Source organism: Benincasa hispida, chromosome 9 (assembly GCF_027475165.1).
Source record: "Benincasa hispida cultivar pf3 chromosome 9, pf3_genome.v1.1, whole genome shotgun sequence".
Taxonomy (NCBI): Eukaryota; Viridiplantae; Streptophyta; class Magnoliopsida; order Cucurbitales; family Cucurbitaceae; genus Benincasa; species Benincasa hispida.
Window position 1 is genome coordinate 50,948,903 of NC_143486.1, and position 19,031 is coordinate 50,967,933.

Sequence of the window (19,031 nt, forward strand, 5' to 3'; positions counted from 1 at the left end):
CTACTAAGTTCCAAGTTTGGTTCATGATTAGAGAATCCAATTGACTCTTAATGGCTTCCTTCCATAAGCTAGAGTCTACAAAATTTAAGGCTTTTTAGTCAAATTTAGGATCCTCGTCTATTAGATACATATATGCAAACTGACAATCAATATCATTTGGTTTCTCAACTAAAAAAGTAGTTAAAAAATCAGAACCAATATTTTTCTCAGTTCTCTGTCTTTTACTTCTTTTAGGTTTTATATCATGCATTCTATCTGTAGTGCTAACATCTACAATTCCAGACATACTACCAGAAGCTATGTTATTTATTGTTTCATGCATACTATTAGACAAGGAAGGCATGGAAACAAATACATTCTCACAGTTAAACGTTATAATAGATTTAGTTTTTCCCTTTTTCAATGGAAAAACATGTTCAAAGAATTCTGCATCCCCATATTCACATATTGATCTATCATTCAAGCACTAAATCTGTATGCGGCACTATCTTGAGCATAACCAATAAACACACAATCAAAAGTTTTAGATCCTACTGTCGGTTTCTTGAATGTAGAATATGGTACCTTAGCCAAACATCCCCACACCCTCAGGTAAGTGAGATTTAGGTGCATAGCCTTTCTAGAGTTCGTAAGGTGTTTTATTCAATTTTTTGTGAGGTACCTCTGTTAAGTATAAAACAGACAGAAAGCACAGGTTCCCTTACATATTATCAGACAATCCAGAACTTAACAACATAGTATTCATCATCTCCTTAAGAATTCTATTTATACATTATGTTATACCATTTTGTTGCGGTGAATAAGGTGCAGTAAATTCATGAATAATATCATTTGATTCACAAAATTATTTAAGAGTATTATCACCGTATTCATCACCTCTATCTAACTTTAACCTTTTAATTTTCTTATAATTGATTCTCTACTTCTGCTTTATATTTCAAAAACATACTACCAACTTCATCTTTTGTTTTTGAAAGATAGATTTCAGTATATCTAGAAAAATCATCAACAAAAGAAATGTAGTAATTTTTCCTGCTTCTACTTGTGGTGTTTTTGAAATCAGCTAAATCGGAGTGAATCAGTTCTAGTAATTTTGTACTTCTGGATGTGACATGTCTAAAAGGTTTCTTGATAAACTTTGTTTCTACACAAACAGGACATTTACTAGTTTCATGTGTTTTAGATGCATTAATCAGTTTTAAATCCTTAAGTTTCTTAACCGATGCAATATTCACATTACCTAGTCTACCATGCCACATATCAAGAGATTCAACTATGTAAGCAGAATTAAAGGCACTTGCATTCATCATATTTGCAATATGGACAGTATTCAATACAAAAAGACCATAAGCAAGATATCCCTTACCAATAAAGTCTCCATTTTTTGTAAGGACAACTTTAAGCCGGCCTAATTCAATAGACTCCCACATCAGATTCTTATGTAAGAAAGGTACATACAATACATTACTTAAAGATAAAGTTTTTCCAAAGATTAATTTTAAAAGAACCTTCCATTTTTCAAGTACTCCTACTATGATAGAGTTACCCATGAACACACACTCTCTATCAATAGTGTCCTTGTGGTCATGGAAGAGCTCTCAGTTTGAACAAAAGTGCCTAAAAGCTCCAATGTCAAGTATCTAGTCAATTTTGTTTTCCACCAGGTTTGCTTCCACAACAATAGCTATTACATCATCTTGTTCAACAAGATTAGCTTGTGGTGTGTGTTGTTGATTTGACATTCCTTTACTTTGACTACAATAGTAGGATTTGTGTCCAAGTTTCTCGTAGACATAGCAAATCAATTTTTTCTTTTCAATCTTCCCACCATCAGTTTTGTGATGTCCAGTCTTTTGAGAGGAATTATTCTTTCCAGACTGCTTCTTGTGATTTTTGAACCTGTCTTTGTTAATAACAGAAGATTCAACCAAGTTAGCATTAACTAAATTAAGATTTCCATAAATTAGCTTATCTTTTAGCCTAGTGGCTTCTTCCGTGCGCATGTGACTAATCAACTCCTGGAGTATCAGATCTTTCTTTTTGTGTTTCAGATGATTTTTGTAGTCACTCTAGGGTTGGGGAATTTCTCAAGTAGTATATTTGCTTGGAGAACCTCACACATTTTCATGCCCTCGGTCAGAACGTTGACCACCAAATTTTCATATTCATGAACTGCTCTACTACCGGTTTCTCATTTGTCATTTGGAATTGTAGCAATTTACCAACGATGTATTTCTTATGGCCAGAATTATCTCCTCCATATCGAGACTCCAACGTACTCCAAATTACCTTTGCTAACTTTTGGACCACGAATAAATTGAACATCGAATCTATCATATGATTCAATAGATGACCATGGACTGTTTTGTTGTCTTTCTCGTACTTATCAAGATCAATTGCAAAGGACTGCTTTGGTTGATCAGAAACATCAAGGGATTCTTTAGAGGATTCTGGATCAAAGACAGTGGTCATCTTCTTAGTATTAGAAGACGCTTCTGTGGTGAGGATATAATCAACATCTAACTACTCGAAGAAGATTAATAATTTATGAGACCATCTAGTGGTTCGAGCTTGGAGAAACGAGGAGAACCTTACCATTCTTGATCAACATCTGGTTAATTGCTTTCAGATTGTTAGAATAATGAACAGATGTTGCGAAGGATGACTGCATCATGGAGAAACCACTGCCCTAAAAGCAATTACGACACGACCTTGGTGCTAATCGTTGTGTTGATTGCTCCCCAAGATTAACGCAATCTCCAAATTCAGGCATGCACTCGCTAAAAAATGGACAAGAATCGAAAGGGAAGGTTGCTCAGAATAGAAGAACAATTAAAGAAAAATAAAAGAGGAAAGAAAGAACTTTCAGGTGTGTCTCCTCTCTCAAGTTTGATCTTTGTTAAATAGCAGAGAGGAAGAGAAATCAACAAGGCAAATGAATGATCATAAACGGACAAATGAACATTGATATAACATTCATAAACGGGCAAATGAACGGTCAACAAAACGTTCAACAAAAATAATTAAATGAATAAGTAATAAAAATTTAGTTCTTTTTCATGCAAGTGCGATTAACCGAACCCACCCACCCATCCAGTTGAACGACAACAACGGCATACGCGTGTTGAAAACGTTATACTTCCACCACCGACACTTTGGATTCACCATCTAGAATGCCATGATATTTATACCTCTAGACAATGCTAAATTTTCCCATGTGAGATAAAACTCTCTCTCTCTCTTAACTTTTTCTATGGGCCTAAGCCCAAAAGTCATTTCAAACCAAAACAAAGCCTCTTGAATACCTTGCCTGTTGCTTCGGCACGCTCAAGGACACCTCAACATCCTGTTGTTAGGAAAATAGGATTAAAGAAAGAGAAAAAAAAAATAGGAAAACTAAAAAAATATGTAATAATCTCAAACCTATTATTGTTAAAGTTGCCACTGAGATCACATACTCCAATACCATAAAAGAAACTACATAATTAAATGGAATTTTATTCACTATTAGACAAACGGTGATTTTTATAAAAAGGAAAAGAATGTCAGAATGGTGAAAAGTTTGAACTATGAAAAAGCTACTTATTGTTTGTTCAAAATACATAATCTCAAAACTGAGAGCTTACTATAGTTTCACGAATGCTAATATATGAACGTAAATATGCTATTGCCTAGGTCTATTTTTGTTATTTAAAATTTAACCTATTTTCTCTCCATTTCTTATCGTGATTTATATCTTTCTTAAGATGATTGAATTCTTAACCAAATTTAAAAAAAAAATAAAAAATGCTTTTTTTAGTTTTCAAATTGACTTAAATCACTGGTAAAAAGTAGATAGTAAGGGAAGAATTTTGGAGGTAAAAATAATGTCTATAAGTTTAATTTTTTTTTAAAAAAAAAACAAAAACAAAATGATCACCAAATGAAACCTCAATAATTTAGTTTCACTTGATTCCAACTTAATATGAACTACAATTGTACAGCATAAGAAAATACTTTCAATAGATTCCCAGATATGCTTAACAAAACTAATTTTAAAACAATGAGCAACAATATTTTGTTTGATGTTAAAAGAATTTCTTTATGATGAGTGGAAAGGGCACTAAACAAATCATTCAACAGGGTTGTGAACTCTTCAGATACTCACCTAAATGATATGATTCACTACAACGACTGAGCCTCAGGTTGTCTGCAAAGTGTGGCCATCAACGAAAGCGACAATGGTTTGGTGTTTACGGCAAGTTGAACATTTGGAGTGTGAACGTAGTTTAGGGCACATGGGAGAAATAATTAAGTTAATCAATATTTTAACCTTTTTTCACATTTTAAAATTATTTTGTAATTCATTTTCCAACAAATCAAAGAGAATTAACATGTCCTCAATAAAATTAGCACCAACATCTAACACATAACACATTACGATCTAATAAACATTTTGTTAACTTAAAGGTGAGACTATTTAAGAACATTTTGCAAACACGAGTGACTAAAGTACTTTCTATGAAACTTCAAAAACTAAATAGACATGAATCCAAAACTTCAAAGACCATCATCTTCCCAAACAAGTTCAAGGACTACTTAAACCCAATTTTCAAATCTCGAGGATTAAAAGTACCCATTTCAAAACTTTAAGAAATAGATATCTACCTCAAACTTCAAGGACCAAAAATATGCTTTTAACCTAGAAACAAGATCCAATTTAGAGAAGAATTTTCATTTGTTTTTTTTTTTTAATTGAGAAACTACGCTTTTATTGAGTAAAATTAAAGAATACACAAAGCATACACAAAGCATAAAAAACTAGCCCATTAAAAGGAGTTCAAGCCCTAACGTCAAAGACGGATTGCTAACCAAAAGAATGGACCAAGCTACGAAAAAAAATCTAGTATTACGTTAGTACATACCCCCATTTATTATTCAACACGTCATTTAATTATTCATTAATTTATTATTGGTTTATTTTGTACACCCCACATGACTCTTAAATGCTACTTTTGTGATAAATAATGAATGAAAATAGTATGAAAAAATTTTCATACTACCGTGATACTAAAAATTTTCTAGGCTAAACTAAGATAGTTACATAAAACCTAATAAATAGAGACTCATGAAGAAGAAGCATCAAACCTAACTACCTCCCAAACCTCCTCCATGATCTTACAATCTCTTTATAAAGTCTGCTATTTCACTCAAACTAAGTTCTTCAAATATTACATTATTATTTAAACTTTTGATAAAATTTGTTAAAATACACTTTAAATTTTAAAGTGTTTCAAATACTATTTTCAGTGATTGTCAAACACTTCAATGTTTTTTAAATGACTTATTTTCAAAATTAAATACTCGAAAAATTAAATCAAACATACCCAAAATGGAGTTCAAAAGTGCATCCCCGATTGTAGAGAAACAATCTCTACTACAAGCCAAGTACCACTTAAACGATCTCGACCAACGATCACTTAAACGATCTCGACCAACAGGTCCAAAGGGGCCGTGCCAGCCCCAATAAGTGGTCGGTATCCTTCCTAGCCGGTTGCCGCCTACAATGAATGCACCATTGGACACAACAGTTCAGGATGTTAACCGTCCCAGGCAAAACCAGTCATGAAAACAGTACTAGTACAACTAGAGATATAACCTCTGCTTTAAACAAATCCAAATTTAACAAGGTATTTAGTACAACTAAAGAGATTCAATTAAAATCTAAAGGGAAAAGAGAGGAGAAAGAAATTTAAAAACTGCAAAAACAGAACAAGCAAAAGTTACTTCAGGGAATGAAACGGTATCTTTTTGCCAAATAAAGCTATATCTTTTTTCCAAATCATGGTAGCACTATACCAAATGAAATATCTTCATTTTATGTATGAAATTCAAACCAAAAGAAATAACAAATAAAAATTTGCATGCAAGGGGTTTGAGAGAGTATAGAACTAATAATAGGTTCGCAATTATTGTTTTTAGAGGAGAAAAAATTTCATTGATGATGGAAACATAATGCACTATCATTAAGCAATGAACTTTAATATCTACATAAACATAATTCCTCGTCCTTCCCTAGTCCTTTCCCTCTCCAACCCTTCTTAGGATGAAAAAGGATATACTACAATATTCATAATATTCTTTGTTTTCAAGAATAACAATTAAGCATAACAATTAGAGATACTCAATGTTTTCAAGAGTTAAAATACTTCTTATTTTTTATCATGGATAACTTAATCAATCAAGCTATGCTTAAGTTGGCAAGATGCTCAACATTTTGATAGAACTCGGTTATATATTCACTATTTAGGCCAAAATGAAGCCGAGGCTCCCTCCCTTACAAGCTCTCTGTGCTACACTTAAGACTAAGCAAAGATGATGAAAAATTCCCTACATCCCTCCTCCCTAAATACCCCTTTGTCACAATCGAATCTTTCCTAACGGCCCCACAACACAATCACTACTCATTCATGACTAACTAATTCCCTCTCTCCATTATTTACATTTAATTCTCCCTCTTTCTTCCTTTTTCTCATATATCTTTTAATAACCGGGGGTCTATCACTACCCACCCCAAAAAACCACCTTGTCCTCAAGGTGACAATTAGGAAATTGCTCAGCAATATGCAATCCATTTTCCCACGTAGTGTCCTCGAATGTCATGCCCTCCCATTGTATTAAAACTTCAAAATCAATGGAAGAGATCACAGTGCTTCCAATTTTCCGAACACCCAATACCGCAGTGGGTGGCGAATGCCAAGACCCATTCTTCTGCCAAATTGGGGGAGCTACAATCCTTGGTAACACCAAACCAATCGCCCTATGCAGCTGAGAAACATGAAAAACTGGGTGAATATTACATTCGCTGGGAGGGCAAGCCTTGCCACAGGTCCAACTCGGTCAATAATCTTAAAAGGGCCAATGAAGCGAGGAGCAAGCTTTGGGTGCTTATGGATAAACAAGGTGCTCTACCAATAAAGTTGGAGTTTAACACATACCCAATCTGAAATTGCAAACTCCACTTCCCTTTGTTTGCTATCTGGGAAAGTCTTTATACGTTGTTGTGTTCTTTCCAGTGTAGCTTTTAAATCCTTCAACATATCATCCCTTTCTTTTAAAAAGTATCGACTTCACCTACCACAACAATGCCTTTTTCATAAGATATAAGAGGCGGAGCGTGTCCGCCATATAGTGATTTCTTTAATGAAGTGTGATAAGAGGTGTTATCGTTATATTCTGCCCATGCTAGCCACTTTGACCATTTGGTCTCCATAGTAAAACATTGCAAGTACGCCTCCAAACCTCGATTAACTACTTTCTTTTGACCATCCGTTTGAGGATGATATGAAGTACTTTGTTTTAGTTGAGTACCCATCAGCTTGAATAATTCTTTCCAAAATAAGCTTGTAAATACCTTACCTCTATCCGATACAATACTTCGTGGCACACCATGTAGTCGAACAATTTCGCGGAGGAATACGGCTGCCACAGTGGCTGCTGTGAACAGATGCTTTAAAGCAATAAAATGGACATTGGATAACCAGTCCACCACTACCAAAATTGTGTTGTATCCTTCAGATTTCGATAGTCCATCAATGAAGTCCATAGTGATATCATCCCAAATCATCTCCGATATAGGGAGTGGTTGTAATAGACCTGTCAGAGCTAATGAGAGATACTTGGCTTGCTGACATACAGAGCAGTCACCCACAAACGAACATACTCTAGATTTCATACCTTTCTAGAAGAACTAATTTCTAAGGCACTGATACATTTTGAGGGTTCTGTTATGACCTCCCACGGGATTGTGAAATTCCTGAAGTAAGAGAGGAATCGTGGGTGATGTCGACAGTACACCCACGCTCTGTTTATAGAGCAGCAAATCTCCCTTTAGGGAATATCCCTTCGGAGTTGAATCCCCAGCCTTGATGACTTGTTATATGGTCTTCAATTCTTCATCCTGATCAATTTGATCATGGATACCACTGAATTTAGAATGTCCACACAACTTAGAGCGCTTAGTTCCATTACTGCTGGTACATGAGAAAGGCCATCAGCAACCAAATTTTCCAAACCTTTCTTATATTCAATCACAAAACCGTATGCAATCAGTTTAGCTATGCAGTTTTGGTATTCTCCGGCGATAATAATAAAAATTTAAGGTTTTTCTGATCTGTTCTCACTGTGAGTCGTCGCCCCAATAAATATGGCCTCCACTTTTGCACCACCAACACTATTGCGATTAATTCTCGCTTGTATACTGCCTTCAAACAGTGAGTTATGGGTAAGGCATGACTGAAAAATGTGGGGAGACGACCTTGCTGCATCAAAACATCCCTTACTCCCACTCCCGAGGCATCTGTTTCGACCACAAAAGCTTGCTTTAAGTCCGGCAGTCCCAAAACAGGGATTTCTATCCTTGCTTTCTTTAATGTCTCGAAGACTATTTAAGCTTCATCATTTTATTGAAACTTGACTTTCTTGAGCTACTGTGTGAGTGGAAAAGCAATCGAGCCATAATTAGCCACGAATTTGCGGTAATAACCCGTCAAATCAAGGCAACCCCGTAGGTGTTTAACGGTAGTTGGCACTGGCCACTATTTCATAGCTTCAATCTTCGAAGGTCGACTGCTACTCCATCCATTGATATCAAATGACCTAGGTATTGAATTGTTGATGCTGCGCAAACATACATCTTTTTAAATTCGTCACCAGCTTATTATTTGATAATGCTTGCAGAACTAGGGACAAGTGATTTATGTGATCATGAACAGATGCGCTATAAACCAATATGTCATTAAAGAAAACCAAAACAAATTTACGCAAGTAGGGGCACAGGGTGTCATTCATTACCGATTGAAAAATTGATGGAGCATTGCGCAGCCCGAAGGGCATCACCAGAAACTGGTAACGACCCTCTAGGTTCTAAAAGCTGTTTTGTGGACATACTTAGCCGCTACCCTGATTTGATGATACCCGGATTTGAGATTAATCTTAGAGAATATAGTTGCTCCCGCCAACTCATCAAAGAGTTCATCAACAATAGGAATTGGGAAGTGATCTGAGACGGCTGCTTGATTGAAAGCTCAATAATCTACACAAAACCTCCCGCTACCATCTTTTTTCTTCACCAATAGCACCGGGCTGGAAAAAGGGCTGATGCTTGGTTGTATCACCCCTGCATTTAGCATCTCTTCCACCAAACTTTCAATCTTGTCCTTCTGGAACTAAGAATAGCGATATGGACACACGTTTACTGGCCCTTCCCTGGGCTTCAGCTCAATGGAGTGATCAAAGCATCGTATAGGTGATAGACCCTCATTCAGCTTAAATACTTCTTGATATTTCTGTAGGACCACATGTATTTCTGGACATTGGGGGGTTGATCATGACTAAGGTGAGCATCATTCATTTGAGCTATTACTGCATTCAACTCTAGCAATATCCCCTGGCCTTCCTCCCTCACAAACTTCATCATGGATTTCAAAGAAACTTGGGACTTCATTAAGCTTCTGTCCCCTTTGAGGTGCACCTTCCATTCACCAATTTGGAAGTCCATTTCGGATGTACCCCAATCACATTCAACGCAGCCCAGTTTCATCAGCCAATGAACACCTAAAATAGCATGTGTATTGCCTAATGGCAAGGGAAAAAAAATCATTAATAATAGTCAAATTTGGAAGGTTAAGAACAACACCTTTGCAAATACCCTTTGTTAGAACAGAATTCCTTATTCCCAAAATAATTCCATAGCTGGAGGTTGGGGAGGTTCAGTGCATTTACCAGTTCTTCGTCGATGAAGTTGTCGGAGGTTCCACTGTCGATTAACACCACCACGTCTTATCCCCCATTGTGCCCATAAGTTTCACCGTTTTGGGTGAGTCAATCCCTGCCGGAGAGTTGAGAGACAGTTCAGCGGCTTTTGATGAGTCCATAAGCAAAGTATCCAACGTTGGAGGGGGAACTTCATCGACTTTCTCAGCTTTAGGGTTCCCTTTGGCGGTTAGGCTCTTGTCCTCCTTGTTATAAATCAACAGATTTAGCTTCTTCCTTTTACAACGATGACCTGGTGTGTACCTTTCGTCGCATCAGTAGAATAATCCTTCGTCTCAATGACTCTGCATCTCACTGTCGGACAGTCGCTTGAGCAAACCGGCGAAAAACATCTTCCCATTCACATCGCGTAGGGTCACCGAAGTCGACGAACTTGTTATACTTCGACTAGGGTTAAGGGAGATAGTTTGGGCCGCTGGAGTACTTGGGTTTGTCTGACCCGAATTCGAATTAGAGCCTGATGATGGAACAGATTCGCTTGTCTTAGTCGATGGGCTTAGGCTTCCCCCACCCCATTTCTTTCTACGGGCTTCTTCAGTACTCTCAATCAATTGGGCCATCTGCATTTTCTCCTTGATGCCTACCAATTTGAACATTCTCATCTTCACTTGGAAATCCTCCTTCGGCCCAATCACGAGTTTGCTCTCCAATGTTTCATCAGACAAGTCCTTCAACGACCTAGATAACTATTCAAATCGGCATCAATATGCTCTCACTGTTCCTTCTTGTTTCAGGGTGAGGAATTGGGCTCGTCGATCTTCCTCTTTCGCCCGTAAGAAACGGAGCATCTGCTCTTTGAACTTCGCCCAGGTGTCCATCGACGTTCGTTCCTCCTCCCATTGGTGCCATTCCAACGCCTCCCCTTCCAAACACAACAGCACTTTGATTTTATCCTTTTCCGACAGTCGATTAACAACGAAGTATCATTCCACTCAATGGAACCATCCCAGTGGATCGTCTCCTACCTCTCCTTTGAAGATTGGTATCTCAAGTTTTCTTAAACGCATATCAAATAAAGGTACCTCTCTCTTTTCTTTCTCTAACGTACTTCCCTTCCATTCTGCTTCCTCAACCGCTGGTTGTTTTCCTTTCTCTGTCACCATTCGCTTGGAAGACACTGATTTCCCCCTGTCATCCATCGTACCTCCTTTCTTTGACCACGTCTCAAGTGCCATTAACATTCTCTATTCCAAGTTCTCCCCCATCGCTTCAAATCGCGAGGCCATGGCGTTTTCTATCATTTGTTGCATCTCTGCAATCCATTGGTCCATCCGAGCTTCCATATCCACCTATAGCAATGTGAGTTGCTCTTCAATCGTGGACATTTGAGCCTCCATTTTCTTAACCATCCCCCAAGGAGTGACGGCTCTGATACCAAAATGATAGAACTTGGTTATATATTCACTATTTAGGCCAAAATAGCTAAGAAAGCGGAGGCTTCCTCACTTACAAGCTCTCTAAGCTACAACACTCAAGACTAAGCAAAGATGATGAAAAATTCCCTACATCCCTCCTCCCTGACTACCCCTTTGTAACAACCGAATCTTTCCTCACGGCCCCACAACACACCGCTCATTCATAACTAACTAATTCCCTCTCTCCGTTATTTACATTTAATTCTCCCTCTTACTTCCTTTTTCTCATATATCTTTTAATAACCAAGGGCCTATCACATTTTTATCAACATAGTTCACCACCCATAAGAAGGATATACATTACTAATAACTAAAAAGAAAAATAAATAATAACATCGCAACTTCAATACTGAAGAAAAAACCTGACTTTTTCATTTTCCCTCCATTTTCCCGCCAAGTTGAAGGCAATGAAACTAACCCCATATTTGTCTAAGAATGTGATATTTGGACTACACACAAAAATAGGAAAAACTTCTATATAATCCTTACTCATATAAGCTTAGGGTCTATTTGGAATGGCTTTCCAAATGTTTAAGAAAGGATTTTTAAGTGTTAAAAGGTGTTTCACTTTCCAAATATGCCTTTACTAGATATTTGTCAAAAGAGTACATTTGATAAGAAGTTTTACACTTCCCAAATATGCCTTTACTAGCTATTTGTCAACAAAGAGTTCATTTGATAAGAAGACATCTCACCTCAATTACTCCATTTAACATAATCATGTGTTTTACTCCTCCTTATGTGTAGGTTGCCCATCGATAAATAGAAAGCTCCCTGAAAATATATCAATAATTAAAAAGACCTTGGTTCCAAATTCATGTATAGCTTTTTCAGTGGCTTTACTTAGATATTGTCTGCAAAATCTTAATGAATTTGAATCTTAAAACAGCGTAAGTTTAGATATCTACAACAAAAACAAGCTTCCAAAAGAAGACTGAAAAGAAAGTCAAGTCGGCATGAGACAGTGTCAATAAGTGAACTAGAGTTTTCTCAAAGAATGGAAATTTTCTTCAAAGGTGCATCCATCAGAAGCTAAAGGAACAGAAGAAAAAAGAAACACAAGTCAACATGTCACATAAGAGTGATTCCATTTCATCAACATCAGGAAACAAACTTCAACATTCATCATCAGTAGCAGTTTCTTTTAGTTTAAAAAACTTCCTCAATTTTTCATTTTCAAATGGCTACAGTTCAGCCACATTTCAATTAAAGGTCAAGGACACTGTTGCAAGCATTAATTGTCTTATTGTAGATTCTTCTAAGCATTTTATCAAATATATTGTACCAACATAGACTTCTTCACTAAAATGGTAACCACAAGTAAATACATAGCAAAAATGTACCCACTACATTAAAAATAAAAGATCCCAAGAAAAAACATCGACAAACAAAAAGAGTTTGAAAGCGCCATTTTTTGTAGTGCTCGTCAGCAAAAAGTAGCAAACATATTGTGAGAAAAAATGGGCTTTGATAGATGTCTCACAATTTCAATCAAATTCAATATACTTCCCTCAATTCTACGAAGGAATATTCATTTCACAAATCAGGGTACAAATAAGCGAGAACTAAATTATTGTATTCATAAGCTGAATTCCTTAACTTCTGTGATTTGTCCTTATCATAAGGAAACATCAAATAGGAAGTGCAACTAAATAATAAAACGACCCTAATCAAATATGTCTCTCTCTCCCCATCTTTTAAATTAAGACATTACATTAGATAAGAAGAGAGAGGCTACAATTCTTCTCTAAAAACGGTTTCTTGCACAAAAGAATGTCTGAGCGCACTGGGGGAGTATATCCCAGTGTGGGTGACTATCATTCTGTTGCAACCTAACTTTCTTGCCTTGAACAAGGTTCTCTTTCTCTAAGAGATTTCAAGATTTGATTAATCGACTGGTAAACTCATATCAAAGCTTGAGAAAATTTTCTCTAATGTTTTAGTAGAAAGAAAATCAAGAAAATAAATAATTTAATCATTTGAAAGTAGATAATAACAAACAATTGATTTGGAGACATGCATTTATCGTGTTTTCAGCCCCATAACGAAGGAGCACTAACCTCTTTGTATTCTGTCTGATGTGTAGGAGCTACTCTATGCATTGGCCTGTGAGGAGTTTGAGCATGGATATTTTACACATATGGCACCAATGCGAACTTTATGGACTTAACCCCAACATGCCACTGTCCTAGTCAAGCAACGTCAAGGCTACAAGCTTGGAAGGGGAAGCAAATATTTTTTCATTTGAATTGTAGCTAGTCAAACAATATCTTGTTATTTTCCAACTGTTCACATATAGGGCTTCATACCTAATCTTTAGCCAAGAGATTGTTCTGAAGGTGTCCACTACGGTTGCAAATGTTATGAGACCAGGTTCTTTTCCACTAAGTAAATGGAGGTAGATGACCATTAGCAAAACACGATCAGCTTCAGGTGGTAGTCTGCTCTTGTGAGTACTGAATCTACAACAAAGACAGAAGAGAATGACTTTTGTAAACTATCTCCTCCTCTTGTAATTATAACCTAGCAATCCTCATGATACACTGGAGGAGTTTCTTTTTGTAATTAACCACATATAGGGCTTTTCTGTAATCTATTTTTATCAATCAATAAAATGGTTTTAGTTTCCTGTAGAAGAAAAATACTTTTGATGGTGAAAATGTGAAAATGTTCCATTTTGGTTGGGCCAATATCTAAAATTTGACATTTAGGAACGATTTGTATTGACAGGTTTAAACTAGGAAGGAGCCACGTTTTTCAAACCCAAAAGAAAAACTGGTCCACGCTGATGCCATGTTGGTGATTGTATCATATTTCATAGCTTGGATGATCGAGGATAAAAATATTTGGAGAAAATCAATTCCAGTGGCACCTAGGTTGTGAAACGTTTTGTATTGAGAGAAGCAGGGAAACACGATACAACTTCTTCAAGGGGCTGGCAAGTTTAAGAAAAGGAGGTGGTGGTGGAGTAGTAAAATTGATTATGAATGAAAAATAAAGGCACTAAATGAAATTTGACACCCGCTGGTTTTTAAAAGAACTACTATAGCATTGTGTGCACAATGTTGGAGGCAAAAGCTATTAAACAAACAGTTTTTTATCGCTACTATAACATGAAGGTGAAAATAACTAAACTATAGAGAAAAAATGGAAGACTACAAGTCCAGTGATGGAAAATTCGGAAGGCTAGAAGCCTAATGATAGGGGACAAAAGGTTATTAGATGGAAAAAATAAATGGAGATGCAAGGCTGGTTAGTGATCACTGGTTTTGGGTTTGCAATGAGAGTTTGCTGTATTTTTAAAGATTTTGTAGTCTATCTCTATGTAATTCTAATATGTTTGTTTTAAATATTTGAACCTTCAGATACTTAAAATTCCTCAAAATAGAATATGTAGGCTTCTTTAAAATATTGTAACCCAACAGCAAGATATCTTCATAAAAACACAAACAAGTGATTTTTTAAAGAGAAGACTCACGTAGCCACATAATCCTATAATGTTGATAATGAAATATACCACTGTGCTTCTTCCTATTCAACATTCATTGTTGAGAAGGATCTGCCACCAAAAAATAATAATAATAAAAATAAATAAATAAATAAATAAATAATAAAATTTGTGTAAAATATAGAGTAGAAGGCAGCAAATGTAGTTTAAATCTCAAAGAAACAAGGAAACATAAAGTACTTCCAAAGAGAAGAATAATACAGCAAGAGTAAAATTGAAAGGGGCTTTGCCATCTAATGTCAGCTGATGCTGCCTTATTTGGCTCTTTAACCATTTACTCCTATGCAAATTCCCATTAAAAGTCGGACTGTACAAATTCTATGTTGGCCAAGCAAGCACATGAATGGCACACCTGGAGCAAATGAAAAGACATTTCAGTACATGGATAAAGAAAATTCTCAAGCAAAAAAGATACAAAAACGTTACCAAAAAAAAAAAAAAAAAAAGAAGAAGAAGAAGAAGAAGAAACATAAGGCAAACCAAACCTTAGATGTATAACAACTTGGAAAGATGTACTAGTCCCTCCCTCCCATCAAGAACTAGATTTTTCCTTGTGCTCACAATCAAATTCAATGGTATTTCTGTTTGTTGTTGGCTTTATTTCCTTAATTGGGCCTCAAGGAGTTCAGTTTATCCATGGCAGCTACAAAATTCCTGCACAATTTTTGGGACTTCCCATCTAAATACCCAGACACTAATCCTCTATCATTTAAGTCCTTGAGAAGTACTTCACCCCTAGAAACATATTGTTTAGTACTAATAGCAGAAACTAGAACTCTGTAGGTGGTCATGTTTGGCCAGAGACCTTTCTGTTTCATCTCTTCATAAAAATCAAGTGCAGTTATAACATCACCATTAGCGCAATACCCAGAAATGAGAACATTGTAAGCAATTGTATCAAGCTTCACATGATAATCCTCCATAAGGCTCTTCAAATTTTGTGCCTCTTCAAAATTGCCTTCTTTGCAGAAGACATGCATCAAAGTTGTAAACGTGCTGGTCGTAGGGATTTTCTGCATCCTAAGCATGCTTTGAAGAATCCACATTGCCTCTTCAATCTTCCCACAAAGTGCAAGCCCTCGAACCATAGCACACTCTGCAACATTGTCTGAGCTTACACCAAGTGCCACCATCTTATCTTTCAATTTAAATGCCCCTTGTATGTTCCCCACTCGACACGTTCCTTTCATCAGAGTGCAATATTGTCTAGACGTAGGGATGAAACCCTTTTCGAGCATTTCAAGGATGAAAACAAAAGAATTTTGCGAAATCATCCTTCTAATAAGTACATCAATAATGGCTTTTTGTGTGTCTGCATCAAGAGAAACCCTAAAGACTTCCATGTTATTAGTCAAATCAATGACTTTATCCAGCTCATTGATTTCACAACACTTCCTAATGAGCATATTAAACGTCAAGTCATCAACAGTAGAACCTTTTGCAATAAACATTTTCAACATCTTAATTCCAAGTTCCAACATACCACGGTTGCAAAGTCCAAGAATAAGAGAATGGTATGTTAATCTGTTAGGTAAAAAGCCACTTCTCCTCATAAGTTTATATAACATAAAGCAACGCATTATATCCTGTCCTCTGGAATACCCATGTAATAATATATTAAATGTAGTCAAGTTAGGTGTTACATTTTTGTTTCTCATTTTTGAAACAAGAGAATTACCATTAAACACTTTTCCCATCCTAGAATATCCATCTACGATTGAATTAAGGGCAATGGAATCTAAGGAGAGGCCTTTTCCCTCCATTTCCTTAAAAAGATATAATGCAGCCTTTGACTGGCCAACCTTGAAAAGGCCATCAATTAAACAAGTGTAAACAATTGAATTCAATGTTAGAACTCCTTTTTGCATGAGTCTTCCCAAGAACATGAAGGCACAAACTAATCTCCCTTCTCTAATTAAACCGGTCAGGATACTAGTGTATGTATAACTATCAGGTAGAATATTATTCTGAATCATCTCCTCAAATAGGAGAACTGCTTCCAGCAAATTTCCTGACTTACTTATCTCAACAATCAATGTGTTGTACGACATAGTATCAACAGCCAATGGAATATAATGGAGCTTTTTCAATAGTTGTCTTGCTTCCCAAAAATTCTGTCCCCTGCATAACGCTTTCAATAGACTGCCATAGGTGAAAGGACTAGGGTGATGACCAGAACTAATCATTTTATCATACACCGAGAATGCCCCCAACCCATCTCCTATATTTGCATATCCATTTATGATACAATTAAATGTAACAGAGTTAGGAACAAGACCAATCCTACTAATGTGATGCACGAATTCCTCTGCTTCTACTAGTTTTCCATTTTCACAAAGAGAAGCGACCAATGAATTACATGTGAAATTGTCTGCATTCTGCCCACTCAAATTCATAGCAGCATAGAACTTCATCGCTTCATAAACATTTCCAAGCTTACCAGAATTATATATTAATGTAGAGAAAATAATATTGTTTGGAATGAGTCCTGCTCTATACATTTTGGACATAATCTCCTTTGCCTTATTAATATTCCTAGCTTTGCAGAATCCATTTATAAGCACTGAAAATGTTATGATATCAGGATCAACACCATCCTTACACATCTTACTTAGTAATTGAAAGGCTTCATCAAGCAATCCATTTCTACATAACCCATCAATCATCACAGTATATGTGATACAATTAAGAGATGCTCCATTGATTCTAAATCTCTCCAGAATATTTCTGGCTACATCAAATTTGGCACCCTTGTACAATCCCTTTAAAAGAGTTCCAATCGTAACCTCATTAGGCCTCATGTCATTTGCTTCCATCACATCCAAAACTTTCAATGCTTCTTCAAAATTATCATTAATGCAGTGTCCATTTATTAGAATATTGTAAGTAATAAGGTTTGGGGAAAGACTAAGCTCAATCATCTCATTGAAAACCCGAGTAGCAACCCCAATCTTTCCTTCCTTGACAAAACCATTAATTAAAGTGTTGTAAGAGACTTCATTAGGAGTGATCGTCTTCTTCCTCATTTTCTTCAAAACTAAATAGCCTTGTGCACTTCTACTGTTTCTGCACAAACTATCGATAAGCATGTTGTAAGTACAAACGTCTGCTTGAATTCCCTTGCATTCCATATGATGAATCAACTTAAGTGCAGACTTAAATCTTCCCTTCTTACAGCACCAACTAAGCAACGTATTATAACTAAATATCGTAGGAACATAGCCCTTCCTCTCCATCATTGTTAAGATATTAACAGCTTTCTTAAGCTTCCCTTGCACGCATAAAACATTCAACAATATATTAAAACTGGAAACATTTGGACGAACTCTACTGGTAAGCATTTCCTTAAAAAAAGACCATACCAAGTGAGCTCTACAGTTCTTGACCATGGAAGCCATGATCATGTTACAAGTATAAACAGATGGCTTAAACCCACGAATGAGCATGGAAGAAAAAGTATTTACAGCGTGCCCAATCATTCCTTGCCGCAAATAAACTCTAATTAAAAGGTCAAAAACTGCTGGGTTTGAGCTGCAAAGAGGGTATGTATCCATAAGAACACCAAAAAGAAAGTTGGACCCAGAATTTTTCTTCGACAGATGTTTCATAATTGATTTGGCATAATCGTACAATCTAGCTCTAACAAGTATATGAGTAGTAATACCGAGTATATGAGTGAGGTGATTGGGTTCCAAATGAGGCTGTTTGATGACCCACTTGAGGAATTTCAGCGCTAAAATTCCATGAATTGGTCTGAGTGAAGCTAACTTATAGTTCATGTGATTCAATGACTCCCAGCGACCAACAGTGAGGATTGTGTAAATGCTCTTCTCCATGTGGGAATCTGTGTAGAGAGAGAATAAGAATGGGATTAAATAGGGTTTCCCGCACCCCGGATTTTTCTGTACAAATGAGGATTCCTTCACTTTGTAATTCAACTGGAAAAATAGATATACCTCTCTGAAATTCTCCAGACGTGGAGGTGATTTTCAATGCTTCATATGTATGAATTCACGGCTTGTTTGTTTGGCTGGAATGGAATGAGTTGGGAGTGGAATATAATAAAAAATTTATGTTTAGATAGAGTATTTTGAGTCTGATTTGTAATATGAAAATCATTTTGTTCCTACCGTTTTCAACTCAACTCTCTTTTCTATCAATTTTACGTTTCACGATTCCATTTTCATTCCGCCCTTGATATATCATGCATTCCAATATTTCTCTAATTCTCAATAATCCTAATTACATTCCAACTTTCTAAACAGCTCCTTAGGAGACGTTTAGCATGCATGTTT

The 19,031-nt window shown here is 36.3% G+C and overlaps 1 protein-coding gene across 14 annotated transcripts; it reads right to left on the reverse strand.

Annotated features, from left to right (window-relative positions):
• Positions 1-1,278: 1,278 nt before the first annotated feature.
• LOC120086454 (PPR superfamily protein) lies at positions 1,279-18,829 on the reverse strand. Of its 14 annotated transcripts, none has more exons than XM_039043120.2 (10): positions 18,693-18,829; positions 15,222-18,580; positions 14,938-15,088; positions 14,707-14,787; positions 13,538-13,690; positions 13,289-13,443; positions 11,924-12,002; positions 5,367-5,540; positions 2,596-2,780; positions 1,279-2,450 (listed from the first exon to the last, which is right to left on the reverse strand). In XM_039043120.2, the coding sequence occupies exon 2, from the start codon at positions 18,570-18,572 to the stop codon at positions 15,342-15,344; it is 3,231 nt and encodes a 1,076-aa protein (XP_038899048.1). In that variant the 5' UTR covers positions 18,573-18,580; positions 18,693-18,829; the 3' UTR covers positions 1,279-2,450; positions 2,596-2,780; positions 5,367-5,540; positions 11,924-12,002; positions 13,289-13,443; positions 13,538-13,690; positions 14,707-14,787; positions 14,938-15,088; positions 15,222-15,341. The 14 variants fall into 14 exon arrangements, 13 of the variants coding, with proteins under 13 accessions (XP_038899048.1, XP_090174403.1, XP_090174399.1 ...); XM_090318277.1 differs by lacking the exons at positions 1,279-2,450; positions 2,596-2,780 and adding an exon at positions 2,941-3,346 and having other exon boundaries at positions 4,148-5,540; positions 15,222-18,267; positions 18,401-18,580; positions 18,693-18,759; XM_090318273.1 differs by lacking the exons at positions 1,279-2,450; positions 2,596-2,780 and adding an exon at positions 2,941-3,346 and having other exon boundaries at positions 4,148-5,540; positions 14,746-14,787.
• Positions 18,830-19,031: the final 202 nt, after the last annotated feature.

Excerpts from the sequence above, each read along its gene's own strand:
- LOC120086454 (XM_039043120.2), bottom strand. The coding sequence starts at position 18,572 with ATGGAGAAGAGCATTTACACAATCCTCACTGTTGGTCGCTGGGAGTCA.